The 20480-nt window shown below is 46.7% G+C and overlaps 1 protein-coding gene across 2 annotated transcripts in view; it reads left to right on the forward strand.

The window, feature by feature from the left end:
• The window catches only part of SLC12A8 (solute carrier family 12 member 8), a 652049-nt gene that overhangs the window by 557722 nt on the left and 73847 nt on the right, over window positions 1-20480 (forward strand). For both annotated transcript variants that reach the window (XM_069616644.1, XM_069616643.1), the window contains exon 12: window positions 1132-1249. In XM_069616644.1, coding sequence (XP_069472745.1) covers window positions 1132-1249 — 118 coding nt within the window. The remainder of the gene's footprint in view (window positions 1-1131; window positions 1250-20480) is intronic.

Genomic DNA, 20480 nt, shown 5'->3' on the forward strand with positions numbered 1-20480 from the left:
TAAGTTACACGACGTGCGGGTCTAGCTGAAGTTTGAAGAATTTGCATGGCCTGACTCCTCTCACGAATATCTTATTTCAGCGGTACGCAAAACTGCTGGATTGTTGCTCATTTCATGTCTTTGGTACAAATAACTTCTGGTGACATTAACAATATTAGAACAAAATTGCTAATCAAATGGGTCTGTTTGCTAATCAAAAACATTTTGATTAGCAAACTCTGCTAATCAATTTTCGAAAACGAATTTATGACTTGCGGTGGGGATTTGCCATAACTCAGGCATCTCCCTGTTCAGTACAATGCAAGCTTGAAATTTACGGGCTTCACGGCTCATGCCTACTCTGCCTCCTCAGGTGTTATGCAGCTCGGGCCGTCCTTTGCCTGCGTACGCGTTCCTCTCTTTCTCTCTGTTGCTCGTTGAGTATTCTCTTTTCAACGTACATGTCATAGTGGATTGAATACTTCCATTTAACGGGAAATGTTCTCTTACAGGTTGATAATGACATCTATTAAGGTTTTCTGCATCCCAGCCTTGTTGTTTAAGTGTCTCTGGTATTTAAGAGCATCCCATGTAGGCTACTGTGTGCACAGCTTTAGGGAGTTTCTCACCGCAACAGGAGTCCGTGTCCCTTAAGGGGGAGTTCCTCCTGGTGGGGTCCCACTTCCCTCGACTCTTAGGAAGGGTGTTGCGGAGTGTTCTCGCTTGCCTTGCTTCACAGGGGGGCCTCCCCCTTGGGGAAAAGGGATGAATTCCCTCGATTTGTCACATAAGGCAGCCTAGTAAGCTTTGGTTGTGTCTGGATGTGTTGTGACTGGGATAGACAGATTCTTGCATACCTTCATTTCTTTAGTTTGGAGTGGAGGCGCACTCACCCTTCCAACCTATACTTATATTGCGCATTTGCTTTTGCATTTTTTTTCTGTGCAACATGTTTACTGTATGCTACTGTCCTAGGGCTTGAATCGAACACTTCTGACATCAGTGTGCACCTAACCTGACTCCTCCCATACTAGGTACACCCACTAAAGATTTGTCAACAAAGTCTTGTTTTCGATGAAAATGCTACCTTCATATCTGTTCTCAGAATTAGACAAAATGACGAGCCGTAATGCATTTTCTTGTTTTCAACAGGCAATAGGTTCTATTTTGATAATGTTTGTAATTCAGTGGATTTACGCCCTGGTCAACATTGGTGTAGCAGTCGTCCTGTTTTTATACATTGGCCGAGTAAGTCCAGGACTGCACCCAGGTAAGCACTTTCTTTGCCACCTACAAATACATGCAGTATGTTAGAATGAAAATAACTTGGTATGGTCCACTAACCTGCTGAGTTTAAGATAAAACAAATAAACAGGTCACTTTTTAATTTCTATAGCACTGTGTACGAAATAAACCTTGCAGAATGAGTCTCTCCATGTCTAAAACAAGTAATTATTGTATGTTTAATCTGGATTCATATGGGAGAAACAATTTGATTCAATTCCAGAAGCTTCCTCATGAATCTTCTTTCCATAAAATCGCATACATGAAATAAAATGTAAGTTAGCAAAAATATTACCCAAGTAAGATATGGAAATGCAATTTTCATAAAATTCATCAAAAGCAAAACATCTAAATAAAAATGACTCTCGCTACATGACTACAAAGTGGAATTTAAAGGTGCACGAACTGGCACTACTTGGCTGGTTGAATGCATTTGCTTGCAATGGCCAAGTTTGACATGCTTGTCGGGGCAGTGGGGTGGATCTTGGCCTAACTGGCCCTTAAAAGTAATTAACAGTCGCTTAAATATTTCTCTGCCCTTAACTGTAAGCAAAGAAGTGACTTCCACAGATGCAGTGAGAGGTGACTCACTTAAGCCTAAAAGTCGAGTCAACTGAGAACTTTGCCACATTATGTAGCCTCTGAAGTCAGCAACAATGAAGCCCTGCGTACATTGCACTGCTATACTTCGCTCAACTACCTCCAACTCCCTGAGAGTCAGATACTTCGCTAGGCAGAGAGTGGGGGGTAGATCTCTCTCTGTAAGTGGCTCCCTCTGGTGGAATGGTCTCCCTGCCCATCTCAAACTTGAGCTGGACCACCTGAAGTTCCGAAAGCAGCTCAAGACCTTCCTATTCTCCTCTGCTTTCTCTCTCTCCCTCCCCTGCTGACCTACCTGTCTGCCGCACTGGTTGCCTGGCTACCCTCTGAGCATAACGGGTACCAGGCTCCTCCATGATCAGTCTCCCCTGCACTGCCTCTGGGTCACCGTGCACTTAGGGGCTGTAACTGTAACCTCTACAGTCCCCTGTCTCCCTGCACTTACCTAGAGCCGCGCTGCCCTGATCGCACTTCCCCTCCCTCTCACTCTCCATGGCACTTCCCCCTCCGTCTCCACCTGCACTTTTGGCGCTGTCGCACTTGCATGATCTGAATGTCACAAGGCCTAGTAAGATTGTTTGTATTGCACTCCCTCTGTCTTCCCTCCCTTGTCTTTTCGCGCCTAGAAACACTTGTGTACAGGTGCGTTATAAATGACTTGTATCATACTGAAAGATAGCATGGTTGGCTGCGTGGGTGGACTGGCCCACGGGGAGCATTTTGACATGGCATAGGTCATGTTAGGCAGGAGGGAAGTGTCTAGCTCTTTGGGTTTCTTCAGAGAAGAATAATGTTTGGAGCTGCTTGCGGAAGAGCCAATAGGAATGTTCCAGTCTCAAGGCTGGTGGTAAAGCGTTCCAATTCTTGGTGGCGATTGCTGGGAAACTGGCCACGCCTGCTCTTTTCGGTCGAAATCTGGGGGTGATGAGGTGATCCGTGTGGGACGATAGTGTGTGTCTTGTGGCGGGAGCTTTGGTGAATTTGGCCACAAGGTATCTTGAAGCAGAGTTTGAGATGCATTTATGAGTTATGGCTAATATTTTGAATCGGATGCGCTCTCGGATTGGCAGCCAATATGCATCTCTTCTAGCTTGTGAGAGATACTCTTTTTTTGCTATGTTCAGGGTGGCCCTTAGAGTATTGTTTTGTATGATTTGAAGTTTAGTGGTGTAGGCTGCTGACGAGGAAATGGCATTGACTTGCCTGGAGAGTGAGAGGGTGGAGTCAAGATACACCCCAGGGCGACTTGGATGTTGATACCGTCAATGTTGAAGGATTTGTATGCAGGGTCTAGTTTGTTTAGAAGGGCTTGAGAGCCAAGCAGGAGTAGCTTGGTTTTCTCATCGTTGAGGTAGAGCATGTGAGTCGCCATCCAGGCTTGGACAGTTTGGTACACTGAAGTTAGTGCGTCGGTAAGGTAGTCACCTGTTATGGGAAGAAGCTGAGTATCGGCAGCATAGTTTGTGTAGGAGATCCCTTGCGCATTGAGTAGATCAAATAGCGGTACAGTAAAAATGTTATATAATGTAGGAGCCGCGCATGAACCTTGGGGGACGCCGCACGTAACAGGGGTGGGTGACGCTGAGGCAGAGGGGGAAAATACTTTCATGGTTCTGTTGGAGAGGAAGGAGGATATCCAGGTAGTAGCCTCGGGGGAGAAATGGGCTGATGAGTGGAGGTGCTGGCTTAGTAATTGGTGATCCACAAAATCAAAGGCGACTGAAAGATCCAATAGTAGGAGGAGTGCTAGTTTGCTGGCATCTTTGGATTCGTCGAGTTGGTTTTTTAGATCGAGGAGGGCTAATTCAGCACTGTGGCCTGGTCGGAATGCCAGATTGGCGCAGGCCTAGAAAGGGACCGTTGTAATGGGCCGGTAATTGGTGGGGATGTCCGGGGTCTAGCATGGGCTTTTTTAGAAGTGGAAGTACCTAGGCATCTTTCAGGTTAGCTGGCACAATGCCTGATGCAAAGGAGGCATTCATCAGAGAGGATATGAATGGTGCTAGGGCTTCAGCACAGTCTTTAATGATTGGGGCAGGGCAGATGTCCCCTTGACATCTTGATGGCTTGAGACCCTTCATGATTGTGATGACATCGCTGTTGGAGACAGGTTTGAATTAAAAGAGGGGAACATTGCACCTTATAATCTGGGATTTGGGCTCAGTGATGTTATTGTGGATGGGTAATTTATTTTTCTTTTGCAGGATCTTTCCTTGTAGCATGTAGATTTTGCTTACTAGTGCGTGTTGTATCTTAGCGCACTAGGTGATATCTTTGGTGCAGGTGCAGTTGGAGTTGGGTGGGGATGGGGATTCCAGTTCTCGTAGTATTGAGAAGAGCTCCTGTGTGCTGGAATTGGCTTTGGAGATCATATAATTGTAGGTGGTGCTTTTAGCTTGGAGGATAGCCTGTTAATATGCTTTTGTTGTGGCGAGGAACTGGATTTTGTTCAGCTGATAAGGGTTGTTTTTCCATGAAGTTTCTGTTATGTGTTTGGAGATGCAGAGTTTCGTCAAATCTGGGGTATGCCAGCTGTTGATATGTGCAATGGATTTGGCTTTACAAATGGTCAGTGGGGCTACTGTGTTCATGGCTAATGACAGGGTTTGAAAACGACCAGGTGGTTGAAACACGTGTCGGTTGAAAAATTAAACCTTGAACTCTATACTATCTGATTTGTTACAGTGATATAATTTTGACACTAGTGAATTTATCTGTAATCGTTGGTGTTTGAGCACGAGTTACTTTCCCAAATCCATAATTCACTGTTTACTTATTGCAAACCTTGTGGGAGGTTTGAGGCAACAGCCTGCTCGCTACCCCCTTTTTCTTTTGAGCCATTTGATAATCACTAAAGTGAGAGTGGTCACTTGCGCACATGAACTAGATGGATCCCTCACCTTGAATGACCAAGGTGGTTGGGTCACTGGTAGGATTAGTTTGCTCAATGAGCGGTTTAGGAAAGGGCAGGATATTTTCTGGGGTTATATTTCTAGAACTTCTTGTCAGTGCAGCAGGCAGCACGGGAGGCTTGAAGTTCTGTGCTTGTGGTCTGGGTAACTGGAAGGTGATAATATTGTGGTCTGACCAAGGGTAGGGTGTGTTGGATAGGATTGTGATGCCACAGTTCAGGTCGGCTACCCAGTCTAGGATCCGGCCTTTATTATGGGTGGGAGTTGTAATGCGTTGTGTGAAACCTGTGATAGCAAGTGCGTTGGCTAAGGTAGAGGCATTGGCATCAGTGCGCTCGTTAAACCCTACATTTAAATCATCAATGATTAGGACTTTGGAGGTGGGTTTAGCGTTAGTAGAAATGGTGGGTGCAATATCATCCTTGAAGGAGTGAGAAGGGCCTGGGCGAAGAATAGATCAGCTGGATATTCACTGCGGCTTTATGCGATAAAGTGAGTTTGAGAGTTAATATTTAACCTCAGAGGATGGTATGGGTGTTAGCTTCTCTAATAATAAGGGGGTCTCTGGCTATGGTTGCATCCCCTCTTGCATTGGGTCTATCTTTATAAAAGATGGAATAGTGTTGGGGCAATGCTAGCGGGAGAGCTGGACCTGAGGCTACGTGAAGCCAAGTTTCGCATATGTCCAGGACATCTAGATTATTGGTGGTGAGCAGATCAGCAATGTCGAGAGCATGGGCAGCCAAAGAACTGGCATTGATTAATGCTCCTCTTATGCTGTGTAAATCAGGGATTTGGTTTGCAGGTTGAGGAGTGGTGGTGTTGGTCTGCGCTTGTGAGCGGGTGGGTAGAGCCTTGCATTGAGTGCCGGGCCTGGTGGTAGGTGTAGGGGACTGAGGTGGAGTGTGGGTTCCTTGTGGGCTGGGGTAGGCTGGAATTGGCTTTGAGGCAGGTGGTGCGGTGAGTGAGTAGGTCTAAAGTTGTTGTAAATCTGCGATGCAATGGTGGGTCTGGAAGAGTTAATTGCTCCGATGAGCTTCCGATGAGCTTTGTGCCGGTGAGGATTGCTGGATGGTGGGATGTACCATGCTGTCTGTAATGCCGGGTTTAGGCCGAGGTAAGCTAGAGCCAGAAGTGCTGATGAGCTTGGGCAGGTTGTGGCTGAGGTGTAGTGGTATGAGTGTATGAGTGTGTTGCTTTGTGTGGGGTTTCTTTTGTAGGCGCTTGATATGAGAGAACGCAGGGGGAACAGGCAGGTAGCAGCGCTTGTATGATTGTGTGTCTTGCGGGGTGAAATTGTGTAAGGTGACTGGGTCGGTGCATGGGGAGGTTAAGTTGTTGTGTTTAGGCCACCACAGAGTGCGGTAGGTCCGTGAAGAAAGGTGGAAGCGCCTATTGGTGCCAGTTCATGGGGCAGTTAGCATGTTAAGGTTGAGTGCTTGTTTATGGCTGCCAGATGTTTTCGCTTGCAGTTTGGGGTAGGAGGCGGCTTGTAAGTTTAGAGCTGTAATCTGTAGGGTATGATTGTACACATTTGAGGTACTTACCAACCCCCCTGGATCAGAATGGACCCTGAGAGTATAGGGGCGAGGCATGTGGAGTGTGCCTTGATATTACTGCATGGGGACAGTGGTGCAAGGTGATGGCTGTTTGCTGGTTGGATTTCGGTTCCCTGGCTTGGTGGATCTTGAACCACTTGGTGTTGGTGTGGTTGCGGGCTTATGCAGATGTGTTCTGCTCGGCCCTGAGGTGGGCTTGAAGAGGGGGCTTTTTCAGCAAGCTGGGTCCCGAGGTTACCATCGGTTTCGTGGCTGATTTCGGCAGGTCGGGAGTAAGCAGAAGGCACTTTCCTTCCAGTTTGGGCCATGTGGGCTAGTGTGCCGATGGCGCTGTCGGTATCAGGGGGCATGGTCGTGTTTGCGATGCAAACCTAACTCCTGCTGGAAGGAACAGGGCCGTTTGTCTCGGCCTTCGGTGTCAGCTGGCTTCGCCTTCCGGCTCGGGGAGACGGAGAGTTCTTCTGCTTCTCTTAGCCAATCGCCATGTTTGCTGGCATCCATGGTGTAACAGTGCTTCATACCCGTGCTTGCGGCGGCCATTTTTGCTGGGCCTGTTGCTGGACTTTGTTGTCCCATGATCCCATAAGTACCTGGACCGGGAAGAGCGCTGAAGAGTCATGCTGTAGTAGTAGTCAGACAATAAAGCCTAATAGCCTGCATCTGAAGGAACCTGAGAGGTATAAAAGGCCCCCTCAGGTTCAGAAGGAGCTTGAACTGTGGCTGGAGTTTATGCAGTAGTACCAGAAGCAGAAGGAAGAATGCATGGTGTTGGCAATCCAGGCAGAAGTGGGAGAAATAAAGGGACACCACGACTCTGATGCAGCAGATTTCACCTGCTTGTCCTGTGAGGGTGTTTCCCTAAACTCTGCTGTGCAGAGGCTGAGCAGCGGAAGGCATGCATGAAGGCTTCCTTTCCCCATGTGAGCCTTATTGCAGAGATTGCACCGCAAGAAGCTTGTCGGAGTCAGCAGTAAGCAGCTATCATGGAGGCGTGGGTCTCAGGAGGGAGAAATGCTCCATAATTGAGTGGCCGGACCAGAGATGCCTTCAGCGAGGAAGGGCGTGTGCCCCAAGTGAAGCCAGGGTCCTTCCTCTCCTATCTATATCTCTACCTGCGGTGTCCCCCAGGGGTCTAACCTCTCTCCCTGGCTGTTCAACCAATACCTGGCACCTCTTGCCCAGCGCATTGCCGCTCTCTGCCCCAACTTTCAGTGCTATGTGGATGACTCTCAGCTCATTTTCAGGCTACCTTCAACCACCTCTTCTCCATCTCTCCTCTCTGACTGTCTGTCTGCTATCCAGGAGTGGTGTGCCACCAATGATCTCTGCCTTAAGGCCAGTAGGACTGAGATTCTCCTAATCGGCACACCCGCTCGCTCCTTTCCAGTCGCTCTCTAGCCGGCCTCTCTTGGCCCTCTTCCTGCTCCCACCTGCGAGGCTATCTTCGACTCCACACTCTTCTTCCCTCCTCGATCTCTGACGTCTCTAAGAAGTCACACTAGCAGCTGCACCTCCTCAGAGGTATTCTTCCTTTCCTCTCCTTCCCCCAGAAGCTCGCTGTCTCCAGAGCTCTGGTTCTCTCTAGGCTGGACTATTGCAACAGCCTTTTTCTAAATCTGCCTGCTTCTACTCTCGACCCTCTGCAACTCATCCAGAACAGGACTGCAAGACTTGTCCTTAGCCTCAAGCCCAGGGATTGCATCTCTCCAGGACTGAAATCTCTGCACTGGCTCCCAGTGGCTGCAAGTATTAAGTTCAAAACCCTCTGCATTGTCCAGAATGCCTTCTGGGGCATGGGGCCTCAATACCTTCAACTCTCGCTTCCTAAATATCTTCCTTCTCGAGCCCTTCGCTCATCCGCCTACAGCTCCCTCAGGGTCAGTCGCTTCTCCAAGCAACGAGTTGGTGGTAGATCTTTCTTCGGATTGGGCCTCCCTCTGGAACAGCCTCCCTGAAACTTGAGGAGAACCATCTCTATTTCTATAAGCACCTCAAAACTATCCTCTTTGCTTCTGCTTTCTCTCCCCCTCTCCCCTGCTGAATTCCTGGCTGAAACTGTACTGGTTGCCTGGCCACCCTCTGATCTCGGGGCCCAGGTCCCCTTCCCCTCCAGTTACACAACTGCACTGCCTCCCTGGCAACCCCCGCCCGCACTTGGAGACTGGTTTTTGTATCCCTACAGTCCCCCACCAGCACTTGACACCTGATGTCTGCACTTACCCTTGCCACCAGCTGGCCCTACTTCTCTTATTGTTTTATGTATTCTATTACCCTATGTACTGCACTGTCTCCACCCCCTCCCACTCAGCACTTTTCCTCTTCCCCCTTCCCCTGTACTTGCGCAATCTGAATGTCGCTTGGCCTAGTAGGATCGCTGTCTCTGTCTTCCCTCTGTTCCCCCTCCCTTGCCGGGTTGCGCCATGAAACACTTGTGTATAGGCGCGTTATGAATGCCATATCATATATCATATCAGAAGTCATAGAAGTTGTGTGAAAAGGAAGGAAAACAGAAGGCGCTGAGTTAAACCTAGTATTCTGATTCCTTGCGCGAGCACTACCGGCAACAGTACCCAGTACAATAAGCACTTGCGTAAGAGTAGAAGCAAGGCGAAGTTGTTGGTTCATTCTATAACAAGGGGACACTTGAAATGTAGCACTTGTGTGTGATCAGGTATTTCAATTTCACTTGCGTGAAGAGCAAATGCTACGGAAAGCAATTGTTAAACCTTTAAACCTTGTCAAACCTATGAAGAAGTGGTTGCATGTGCCGAATTATGGTTCTCAAAGGAAGAGTGAACTGTGAATCATTATTTACGCAGACACAATTGTTTATAAAGAGATGCTAAGTGTTTAAACATAGTATTCGAAGTTGGAGAGAGCAAGAATCGTCCACGCTAAGAGAATTCCCCTACTGAGACTGAAATCAGCCTTTCCCAAAGCCAAAGAACAGTTTAGACAATACTGTGAGCCGAGTAGAACTTTAGCATTGCCCAAGATTCAAGTGTGCAAGCATTACCGGAAACCAAGAGAGTGGAACAAAAGCTGCCGGGTAATTATTCTGGCTAACAGTTGGCAAAGGGATTAAGTGTAACGCTCACCTGATTCCCACGGAGGCGCTGACCCAAACTGGACTGCTACAGTTGCTTCTATGACTATGATGAGGCGTAGAACTCGGAAGACGCTCTGGGCAGGACCTCCGAATATTGACTGTCTGGCTTGTAAGGTGAGTTTTCTGCAGGTGGAAGAAAAAGGGGTAATTACAAGCTGGTTGGATAAGTTCTCCCACCAATCTTCTGCTTTTCCCACTTCTTGGTTCTCGACTGGTCTCCACGAACTCTCACCTTTGGTTTAGTAAAGCCGAGCTCTCCATCCTGCTTCTGGTGCAGGGGCGCATGGAATCCAGTTACGTCACTGGATGATTTCAGTGTTCAGGCTCAGTGTCCTTTTGGGGCTTGTAATAGTCCTTCAGGTGCCGAGGAGCTGTTGGCGACACCACCACTGCTGTGCAAGAAGAGGCTCGCGAGTATAGAAGATCTGAGGCCGCTTCTGAAGGAGCACCCTTTTATAATGTCCTTTTCTGTCTCTCAGGTGCCGAGATGCTGTGGGCGATGCCGCCGCTGTTGTTCGTGCGGTGGCACGTAAGTATAACTGAATTGTGGCCATTTCCAAATGGGCGCCTCTGATAATGTCTTTTCCTTCCTTTCAGGTGCCGAAACGCTGAGGGCGATGCTGCCGCTGCTGCGCGTGAAGAAGCGCGTAAGTATTACTGAATTGTGGCCACTTCAAAATGGGCACCTCTAATAATGTCTTTTCCTTTCTTTCAGATGCCGAAATGCTGAGGGCGATGCTGCCGCTGCGGCGCGTGATGAAGCGCGTAAGTATTACTGAATTGTGGCCACTTCAAAATGGGCACCTCTAATAATGTCTTTTCCTTTCTTTCAGATGCCGAAATGCTGAGGGCGATGCTGCCGCTGCTGCGCGTGATGAAGCGCGTAAGTATAACTGAGTTGCGAACCCTTCGGCTCGGACACCACTAACAATGTCTTTTGTCTTCCAGGTGCTGGGATGCTGCCGAAGCGAAGGCCGCGGTGAACTCCGGTGTGATCATGGATGGATAAGGTAAGCGAGCGCAGCTGCGAGCGTGTTGCCCGTTTTCTAACCTTATGTCTTTATTTGCAGGTTGTCGGAGACTGGACTCTTGTGGCTGAATTCTGGTGAGTAGATGTTCCTGTGCCTTTTCTTCATCCACAGGTTGCTGCTCAAGAAGCTGAGGGTGTGTCTGGACCTGGAATGCAGGAGCCGACTCGGTGAGCGTCCTGCTGCTGTTGCAGAATAACGCGAAGCACGTGAATTCTATCGGGCGTGGTTTAAATAGTGGAGAAGTGCTTTGGTGCGTATTCTTCCTCCAGCCTCACCCAGGTAAGAAAAGAGTTCCTGTAACAGAGGATTGGTCCCTCCCAGCCAGTGGCTGGGACTTCACCCAGCTTGGATTGTTCTAGGTGAGTATGCAGCATGGTCTGCCACAGGTAAGTCCACCCAATCACTACTGCACACTTTAAGAATATGAGCCCGGCGCCCATGGCACCGGGACTGTGGTTCCTTATGAGCCTGGCGCCAGAGGCGCCAGGGCATGGTCCAAAGGGCCCCTGTAGGGGTCTGCTGGAACCGGGGGTATGGATGATGAGCCTGCTTCCGGGGACGCTGGGCCAGTCTTGGCTCCTCGGGAGTAGCGCTCATGACATTAAGGCAAGGTTGGGGGAAGGTAAATGTGCTACTTATAAATATAATTTCAAGTTGAGACAACCCACATTGCCTAAGACTGTAGATGGAATAGAGAAGTATGTTTCAAAGGCAATTATAGGCTGTTGTTGGTTGTAGACAGACAAAATAAGCAGAGGATGCCCCTTTGAAAAGGGATATTTAGAGGAAGAGTGCCTTGCCTATTTGAAGGTGTTGAAGTACCTGACTGTGAGTCTCGTCAGAACCAAAACTTGTTAGAAGCTACAAAGTACTGAAGCTGTAGTGGTGTCACAAAGTACTGAATCTACAGTGATGTATGTGGTTGTCAGTAGATGCAAGACTTCAGTAGCACAAATGAAGTGAAAATCTATGAGGCAAAAGAGTATGCCCTCATGGTACACCTTTGTAGATGTTGAAGTGGAAGTGCTGTGAAGTCATCCTGACGAAGATGCCTGCTGTGTTTCCTAATCTTATCACGAGAGACCTACTAAGTGTTAACCAAGAGCTCTGTTTTACTAACATTTGCAGACATTGTATTTCTTTTGAACTGTGGCAAGTGTTCTTGGATACCTGGAAGTGGTGGAAAAGCATTGTGGCTGGGAATAACATTGATGCAATTTTGAGGAAGTGGAAAGTTCTTATTTCACCAAGAAGAAAAGCTTTGTTGTTGTTGGAACTTTGGTTAACAAAAAGCTTTCTTGACACAGACACCCTTGCATATTTCCATCGAAGAGAGGACTTATGTATGTTTTATTTGGTCTCCTTTGAGTTTCTCTATCGTAGACCTTTTTCATTAATTTACATCTGGTATGTTATTCCAGAGTTAAAGGTAGGTATAGATCAGGTGTGATAGACTTATGAGATATCAGTGTTCTTTCAACAAGGCTTTGTTATGCTCAGAGGTCGCCACTTACCTTCTGGAGACTGGCGCTTGTACCCGCATTGGTGCTCCTCATTCCGATCCCATTACATGACCGTTCTACGTTCTTCCAGGTCAGCGAGGCAGCTAGCTAATTGTGGTAACCGCTCCATTGCATGTCACGCCGTGCACTCTGTGTCTCTGGGACGTTGGTTACGCTCCTGTAGCATTGCCATGGAAACCAAAGGCAACGCTACGGAGCTCCATAAAAGCCTAACACGCCTGGGATACGGCATGTCTTAAAGCTCTGTTCAGGTCACTTCTTGTTGCTCCTGACTTTTCCTACATCCTGCTCCTGCTTTCCTCCTTCTGCTTATTCCTTGTGGTCCTCTTCCTTGCCAGTTGTGTTTCCTCCCCCAGCCCCCCTGTGCCCTCTCTTCCTCCGGGATTCCTGCTGTTGTCATTTCTTGCTGCCTGGCCTCCTGTTATCATTGCTTACTGCCTGGCCTCCTACTACCATTTCCTGCTGCCTGGCCTCCTACTATTTCCTGCTGCTTGGCCTCCTGCTACCCTATTGCCATTTGGTTCCTATTTCTTGCTCTGGCCCTTTTTGCTTCCTGTGTATTCTTTCTTGGCTCAATTGAATACATGCCAGAGTCCTTTTACCTTCCGGTACAGTGTTCGCACTGTCTTCATACCACAGAATATCAGAAGGCGAGCCGTGGTTTGGGGAGCCAGTGTCTAGTCACTGCTGAGTACCAACATCTCTGGGCGGTAGGGGGCAGGTTTCTCCTACCGCACAGTCACCATCACAAAACCTGCCTTCGCAATGCATCAGCCCAACCGACATGACCCCACGCACCAGACAACCAAGTGATCAGGTATTTGACAGGCTTCTAATCTCTTGTTATCAAGCAAGGTTGCCACAAACACTTCTAAAGCTTCAATAAGTACGCGAGTAAGCAAGAATCATCCTTAGACCCCTTTGCAATAGAATCGAAGAACAGTTAGCTAGGTAAGGCCCAAAGAATTAGGTAAAATGTATAAAATCTGATCAATAACCATTCAAAATCAAGGTTATTTAAGATTGAATGAGCCGAACCCACCTTTACTTATTTGAACATGCTTTCGTACTAAGCAGGATGAAATATTGCTTACTAATTTCATCCTTTTAGCTTAACTGTTTTAGTGCACTAAAGACTGTGCAATTAGCTTGTTGTACTTGGTATACGGCAGGTATGTGTCGCCTAAAACCTAAAGTGAGATCGCAACATTAGGAAGATCAAGCCATTTTTAAGCGCCTTTCCAACTAGAATGTTTCTATTGTTTGTGTAAGGAGTTGGAATTGGGTTGGGTGCTTTGAAAACAACATTGTGTTAGACCGTGAGCATTGAACAATGACTCATTGCCCTATCAACAAATGTGTTCGCACCTACCAAGATTCAATCTCATGTGAACACATTTCTCTATAAGAAATAGCTTAAGCTCAGTTACCATAATGTATGAATAGTGCCATGATGTGTCTAAGATACATTCATAACAGTTGCGCAAACCACGTGCTATATCGATATGTGCTGCAGACAATCAGAATGTGAGCTGTTTACTAAGCCTTGGCGAACATGTTGGGGATTCGCTGAATCACCTGAATATTGAGTGATTTGGGGTCCAGCAAGCTTTTAGAACTTCCCCAGAGGTAAATTCATCAAGAGAAGTTCGAGGTCACCGTGAGGGATCAGCAATGCAAGGTGGACAACTGTTTGTTGATCAAAACATGCCATTTGTTTATAGAAAAATAGTCAAAATTCCTCACTATTCCTACTCGGCTGAGGATTTCCCTGCCTAGCCAAAGCTAAAGGGAAACACTCTAACACAGGATGTCTGCCCCGAACACTAAACAAAAAATACACAAAGAAAACATATGGCACTACAACATAACATAAGCACCATTCACAGTTTCCTGATACCCTGTCAGTATCCTGTGTGGATTCTCTTCCCCAGGATTCAAAGTGAATTCTGCTTCAATTTTCAACCAAAAGTAAATAAATAAAGATATTCTTGTAGGTAAGACAGTCTCAAATCAGTTCTTGATGTTTCAGTGTCAGATTAAAGTTTTGTTAACCGAAGTTCCAACAATAGCAAATCCTTTCTCCTTGGTAAAAGATGGACTTTCCACTTCCTCAGAATAGCACCAATGGTAATCCCAGCCACTATGCTTTTGTCACCACCCCTAGGAATCCAAGAAGACTTGCCATAGTTCACAAGAAATGTAACTGCTATCACAGCCAGCGAAACACAGTTCTTGTTTAACAATTAGAATGTCTTAAATTACAGAATTAGTATTCACAATAGGCATGTGTGTCAGGATGATTTCACAGTGCTTCTGCTTCCACTTCAACAACTTCTCTTCTTTCCTTTGCCTCATAGTACTCCACTTTGTTTATTCTACTGCAATGTTGCATCTACTGACAACCAGATATATCACAACAGCTTCAGTGCTTTGGACTACTACTACGGTGTCAGTAAATTAGGACTTCAAGACAATTCTGACAAGATTCACTTTCAATTACTTAAATACCTTCAAGTAGGCAAGGCACTCTTTCTCTGAATATCTCTCTTCAAAGGGGACACCCTGTTTGCCTTTCTGTCTTTCTGCCACAATGAAAACCTAGGTTTCCCTTTATGACCCACTTCTCTTTCCCTTTCACAGTGTTAGGCAACATAGGTTGTGTCAACTTCAAATAATATTTACAGGCAGCCAATTTCCCTTTCCTAACTTTGCCTTCACCTTTCTGCCAACTGTGAGCCCACACAATTACCCTCCAGCCTTGGTGGGACCCTATTAGCTTAAGGTAATGCTTGCACACTTGTATCTTAGGCAAGGTTCACGGTAAGAGTTATATTGCTTTTTTGGCTCTGAGAAGGGTTGTTTTCACTTTTAGTATGGGGAGACTTTTGGCTTGCGTGATGCTTGCTCTTCTCTTCAGTTATAGATAGATTTGTTTAACTTCTTCACTTCTTTTATAGGAATGGTATGCACATGTGAAATAAAGGTAGAGTTCAGCCTTCCTTTGTGAATCACAATTAGGCACACACAACCACGTCTTGATGTATTTTTCAAAGGTTAAAGGCTTTAACAATGGACTTCTCAATATTAGGTATTCAGCAATGGCCTTCGCAACGTTCACTCTTCTTAACAAGAGACACCTGACAGCTTCTTGATAAGGTTTACAGTCTTTAGGGTTTAACAATAGGTTTTAGCAGCATTTGGGTAAATGGAATTAACCAATACACGCGAGTGCTACTTTTCCATTGTTGGCTTATTAAAACTTCAATGAACAACTTCAGCTTGCTTCTAACTAAACGCAAGTGGATAGCGAACTGGATACTGCTGCTGGCAGTGCTTGCGCCAGGAATTAGAACGCCAGGTTTAGCTCTCCGGCTTCTGCAATCCTTGCTCTGCGGGTCGCACGACTTCTACCACTTGTGCCACAACCTCTACCACTTCTTGCTTCACAGGGGCCCACACCCTTCCTCGCTGAAGATGTCTCTGGTCCGGCCACATGGTAATGGAGCCACTCTCGCTCCTGAAACCCAAAGCTTGACAACAGCTCCTCGACTCGGTCTCCGACACGTTCCCTGCTAAGCAACAATGTCAATCGGGCTCACATGAGGAAAGACAGCCTTCCTGCATGCCTTCCGCTGTGCAGCATCTGCACTTCACAGTTTGGGGGACAGTACCCTCTCAGAACAAGCAGGTGAAATCTGCTGTATCCACATCCCAGCGTCCCTCTGGTTCTCCCACTTCTGCTTGGTTTGCCAGCTTCATGCCACCTTATTTCTGCTTCTACTGCTACAGCACACACTCCAGTCACAGTTCCAGCTCCTTCCAATTGCCTGCACCTGAGGGGGCCTATTATGCCTCACAGGTTCCTTCAGGTGTGGGCTGGGGCTTAATTGCCTGACTACTGCTACTGCATGCCTCTTCAGCTCTCTTCCTCGTCCCAGTACTTGTGGGATCATGGGACTCGTAGTCCCCAAAAACAAAGTCAGTTTTCTTAAAACATCTGATTTTTAAGGGTAGATTTAATTCCCTTAAAGTTATTTAAGAATAAATCATTAGGATTTGTAGTTGGAGGAAGACAGTCTATCTAAGGCTATACTTCTAGATTTCTTTCCATTATACCTTTGGGAGTACGGACGATGTTTATCCTGAATTACTTTCAAGGGTCTTTCTGTGGGTATGGCTTGTTCATGTTTTATAGTACTTGTGCCCAGAGCCATGGATTTGATATGTGATTCAGGGACATTCTAATGACAGTAAGATTCTGTAAAAAGCTGGATGTGGAAGAATCACTGTATCATATCTTGCTAATATGTCCTGCATTTATGAGAGAGAGATCAAATTATTTAGCGGATTGTATTTCTGTAATGGCTTATATGGATTATGAAATTTGGTAGAAAATGCGGCATGAATATTCAACTGTCTTGATTATAAGAGTTGTGTCCTTCCTAAAAATTACTTGTGAACTGAATTGAAATAGGATCATGGTGATCAAAAACTATTGTGATATGTTTTTCTTTTAAGTATATGAGATGTTTTTAGATTGTTTTGATATGGTTTTTGTAAGTGATCCATTTTATTGCTGATTTATATTGTGAAACTGGTATTGTTTGTAAAGGTTTATAATAAACCATAAATAAATAAAATAAAAATATAATAATAATGACAGTTAGGGCCTCATTACACGGACGGCGGTAGGGGTTTACCGGTACCGGTAAGGGCACCGGTAAACCCCTACCGCCTTACTACGAGGTCCCTTTGCGGGTTGGTACTTTAACGCCTGCTGTTTAGCAGGCGTTAAAAACCAATCCGCAAAGGGACCAGGGTGCTAATTAAGGTGCCGCAATTTGCGGCACCGTAATTACCGCCTTCCCCATTCCCATACAGCCCTATGGGGCAAAAATGGGGAAGGGCAATGGGGAAAGTGGGAATTACAGCCCCGCCAACCTTGAATAGGGCGGTAATTCCCCTTTCCCCCAAGGCGGTGCCGGTATTTTACCGGCATGGACCGAGGTGCTAATAGCACCTCTGTCCTCCGCCGTCCGTGTAATGAGGCCCTAAGTCATTACCTATTTTGGCAATTTAGAGAGATGTTCCTGCTCAAAGGACACATACTGTGTCTCCTCTCATGGTGTCTCCTCGCCATACTGGACCCTTGTCTCCTCCCAGGTGATCCTCACACAGTTCACCACCCCCAAGGTCAGGATCAGGAAGCGGCTGTCTTTCCCCGGCCACCTGCGAGGAGGCTTTAGGCAGGGTTTCAGTGAGGGATACGTAGGATTCTTCATATCACTCATTGCTACAAAATTAAGGCCATGCATTGCCGGTCACCAGAACACCCCACATAGTATTATAATATCTGCCCCACTACCCTACTGCTGAGCAGTGGGGCACGTTAAACATGTTTTCTCTTTCCACCTGGGTTGTTGGGAGACACGAGGAAGAGTGTGGGAAGTAAATCGGGGTTCAATGGTGTGGTGGCAGGGGGCTGGTTCATACCCCAAAAAGTGACCCACAAATATTTTCCAGCCATCGAACATTTGGTACTTGACCCGCAAAACTTCATGGGTCACTTTTGTTCACCCAGCCTTACTGTTCATGCACGCACTCACTAATGAGTGCAACTGTGAAGGATTCAAGAAATAATTCACACCTTCCAGCTACAGGGGCAACTCCAGACTAGAAACAGAGTGTTGAAAGTTATCAGGAGAATCCAATACATACACAGAAGGCCTACAGAGTGCTTGTTGCAAAAAATAAAATCAGTATCACCTGGTCTCAAATGCAGTGGTGGACTGCACCACAGGGAAGGCTAGACATTCCCCAGTGGGCCTCTGCATCAACGGCCTCTTTATTTTGTGGGTGCTGTGATGTATCTGGACTATCTGTCCTTTTTTCACAGAGAGTAGCCACCCCCTTTGAGGCTAGGAAGGTAAATCTGGTCAGCAAGACCCTCCATAGGGGTCTGGGCAAGTGGGACCTAAGTGGGAGTGACTCCCTTCTTGGGGGCATGGACTCCCATTCTGATAAGGTACTCCCAGTCCAAAACACAAATTCTACCTATATGGGAGTTTGAAAGACTTTGTAACTCCTATAAGGACCTCAGGGTGGCAAGTAAGACAGACACAAGTGATGACAGTTCAAGGGTGTTTATTGAACAATTAATGCTGTATGTAGGTTGGAAAAACGCCTAATCTAAATCTAAGATGAGAGCAAGCGTCGGCCATCAAAGGAAAAATAAAGCCGTCCTAGTGGTGTTGTGTCAAACAAAAAGGGCATGTACGAAGAAACCTATTGCCACACCTTACAAATAATACAAAAGGGGTGTGGGATAGCTTTCAAGAAAGAAAGAAGTGGTCTCAAATAATATGTCAGGATGCGGTAGCCTGGGACTCCCTTCATCACGTTTTGAGCACAGGGTAAGGTGGGATCGTCGAGCACAGCACGCTCTCGAGCTTTCCCAGCACGAGATGTCAGTTCAGCTTTCAGCTATCGGGGCCGTCGATGGCTAAGTCTTGTTTCACTTTGAAAGTCTCTTGCCTTCGAGGGCCTGACGTGTTCAAAATAATAAAACAAAAGTTCCTTCAACCAAATGAAAGTTTGTTTGGGTGATATTGGTTCACCACTGGGTCCCCCTCTTCTGGGTTCTAACCCTTCTCAATTCTTAGCCACAGTTCACAAAGGGTGATGGCTTCACTCCTGGGTCCCCCTCTTCAGGGCACTGACCCTTCACGTATCGTTTGCCTCAATTTATATATTAGTTCTTTTCTTAATGAAATTTTGATGATCGCTTCACACCCGGATCGCCCTTGGACGGGCTTGGACCCCTCTTTACTGCCAGTACTTGGGTGATGGCTTCCCCCTGGATCTCCCTCGGTCGGACTCGGACCCCTCTTCTCTTTAGCAGGATTTCTCTTCCCTTAGTTTCTCAGTGTCTTTTCAAACAGTTCATAGTGGACATTCCTCGGCCGTTTACACGTCTGTCATCACACTGTTTCTCTGGACTTTGCACCTCTTGTCAGCATTCTTTGGTCTGGTTCACTCTTGCCAACTTTTACACAATTCAATGTTGGTTGGATTTGCTTCCCTTGTTGCCTATCACTGCAGGATTCATTTCCCTTTCTTTCACCTAGTTTGTAGATCAAAGTCTTTCAATTGTATGGGGATTTTGCTTGACCCCCAGTATGACCACTTTGACCTATTTCGGTGGCCCTCTGGTATCTGTAGTTTCTCTCAGAGTAGTTTCTCTCAGATGGGGATCGATCAGAGTCTCTTGAGTTAACACCCACGTGCTTGTTTCCCTCGGTAGCTGATCTCCCCTTAACACTTTTTACAGTTCTTTCACAGTTCAGTGAACTTGGTACAAACTTGCCATTTTCTGATTTTCACTCAACACAGCTCGGTTCTCATCAGTTCTCCCCTCGACTCATGGGCTATGATGAACTGCTTGGCTTTCTGCTTCACTAGAGTCAAGGCCGGTCCTACGTATCGGCGTAGGCTTGCATCCGCTGCCAAGACACTTGTGCTATTGTTGCAGTCTTATGTCCTCTTCCATGAAGATTCCGTGGGCCTGGGATGAAAAGGGCCCGGTCGCTGCTCTCCTCGCCACCCTCCCGATTCCCGTCGCCTTTCTCCTTCTCTTGAACTGCCGTGCCTGGTTAGCTGTGCCGTCGTACTGTCTGCCGTGCTCGTTTTGTGCTTTCTTGCTCTACCTTTTATCCCTGTGGGGAAAAGGAAGGGTTGTCAGGTGTGTGTAATTTAAGTTAATTGCCTGACCCTTGTATCGGGACATGTCAGGTAAACAGTTTCATTACAAGTCTGTAGTAAACCAGTATTCATGTCGGAAAGGGGAGGGGTTGGAGTTTCGGAATGTCCGACGGGATAGGATGGACAAATGGTGCCATTATAAGAAGGGGGCCGGTTGGTAGATTGAGAAGGACGAAATGGGTAAGGTTTTTGGACGAGAATGTACGGGATTGTGAAGAGAACATAGGGGATGGTGGGAATTGTAATTGTTGGTCACTTTCGACTGGAAGTTCAGAAAGTGACAATCAGAGGGATGGGACTGGTGGGGTTTCCGGGGTAAAAGGGAATAGCCGGGATCATGAAATAAACCAGGGGGATTGTGGGAACTGTAGTATTTTACCTGAGCAGGTTGGGAGTCTGGAAAATGATAATCAGTGGGACGGGAAGAAAAATGATTGGGAGTATTCGGATAGTAAACCAGAAAACAGGGTTTTTGGAACAGACGGTTTCTGAATGTGATGGGGTTGAGATCCTAGGGGATTGGTTCTATACTCGGGGGTTATTGGGTTTGGGTAGGAGAGATTTAATGGGAGCAAGGGGGGCAGATGTGGCACAGACCATGAAGGTCTCAGTGATTTCACCATCTTTTCCTTCCTCAGTAACATACTGTCTCCCTTTGGGCATTCTCCTGAGCATAATCCCTTGTTCCCCTACGTATGTGATCTTTCCCTGCTAGTTTG

Source organism: Ambystoma mexicanum, chromosome 9, assembly GCF_040938575.1.
Source record: "Ambystoma mexicanum isolate Mex_15411 chromosome 9, UKY_AmexF1_1, whole genome shotgun sequence".
In the NCBI taxonomy this organism is placed as follows: domain Eukaryota; kingdom Metazoa; phylum Chordata; class Amphibia; order Caudata; family Ambystomatidae; genus Ambystoma; species Ambystoma mexicanum.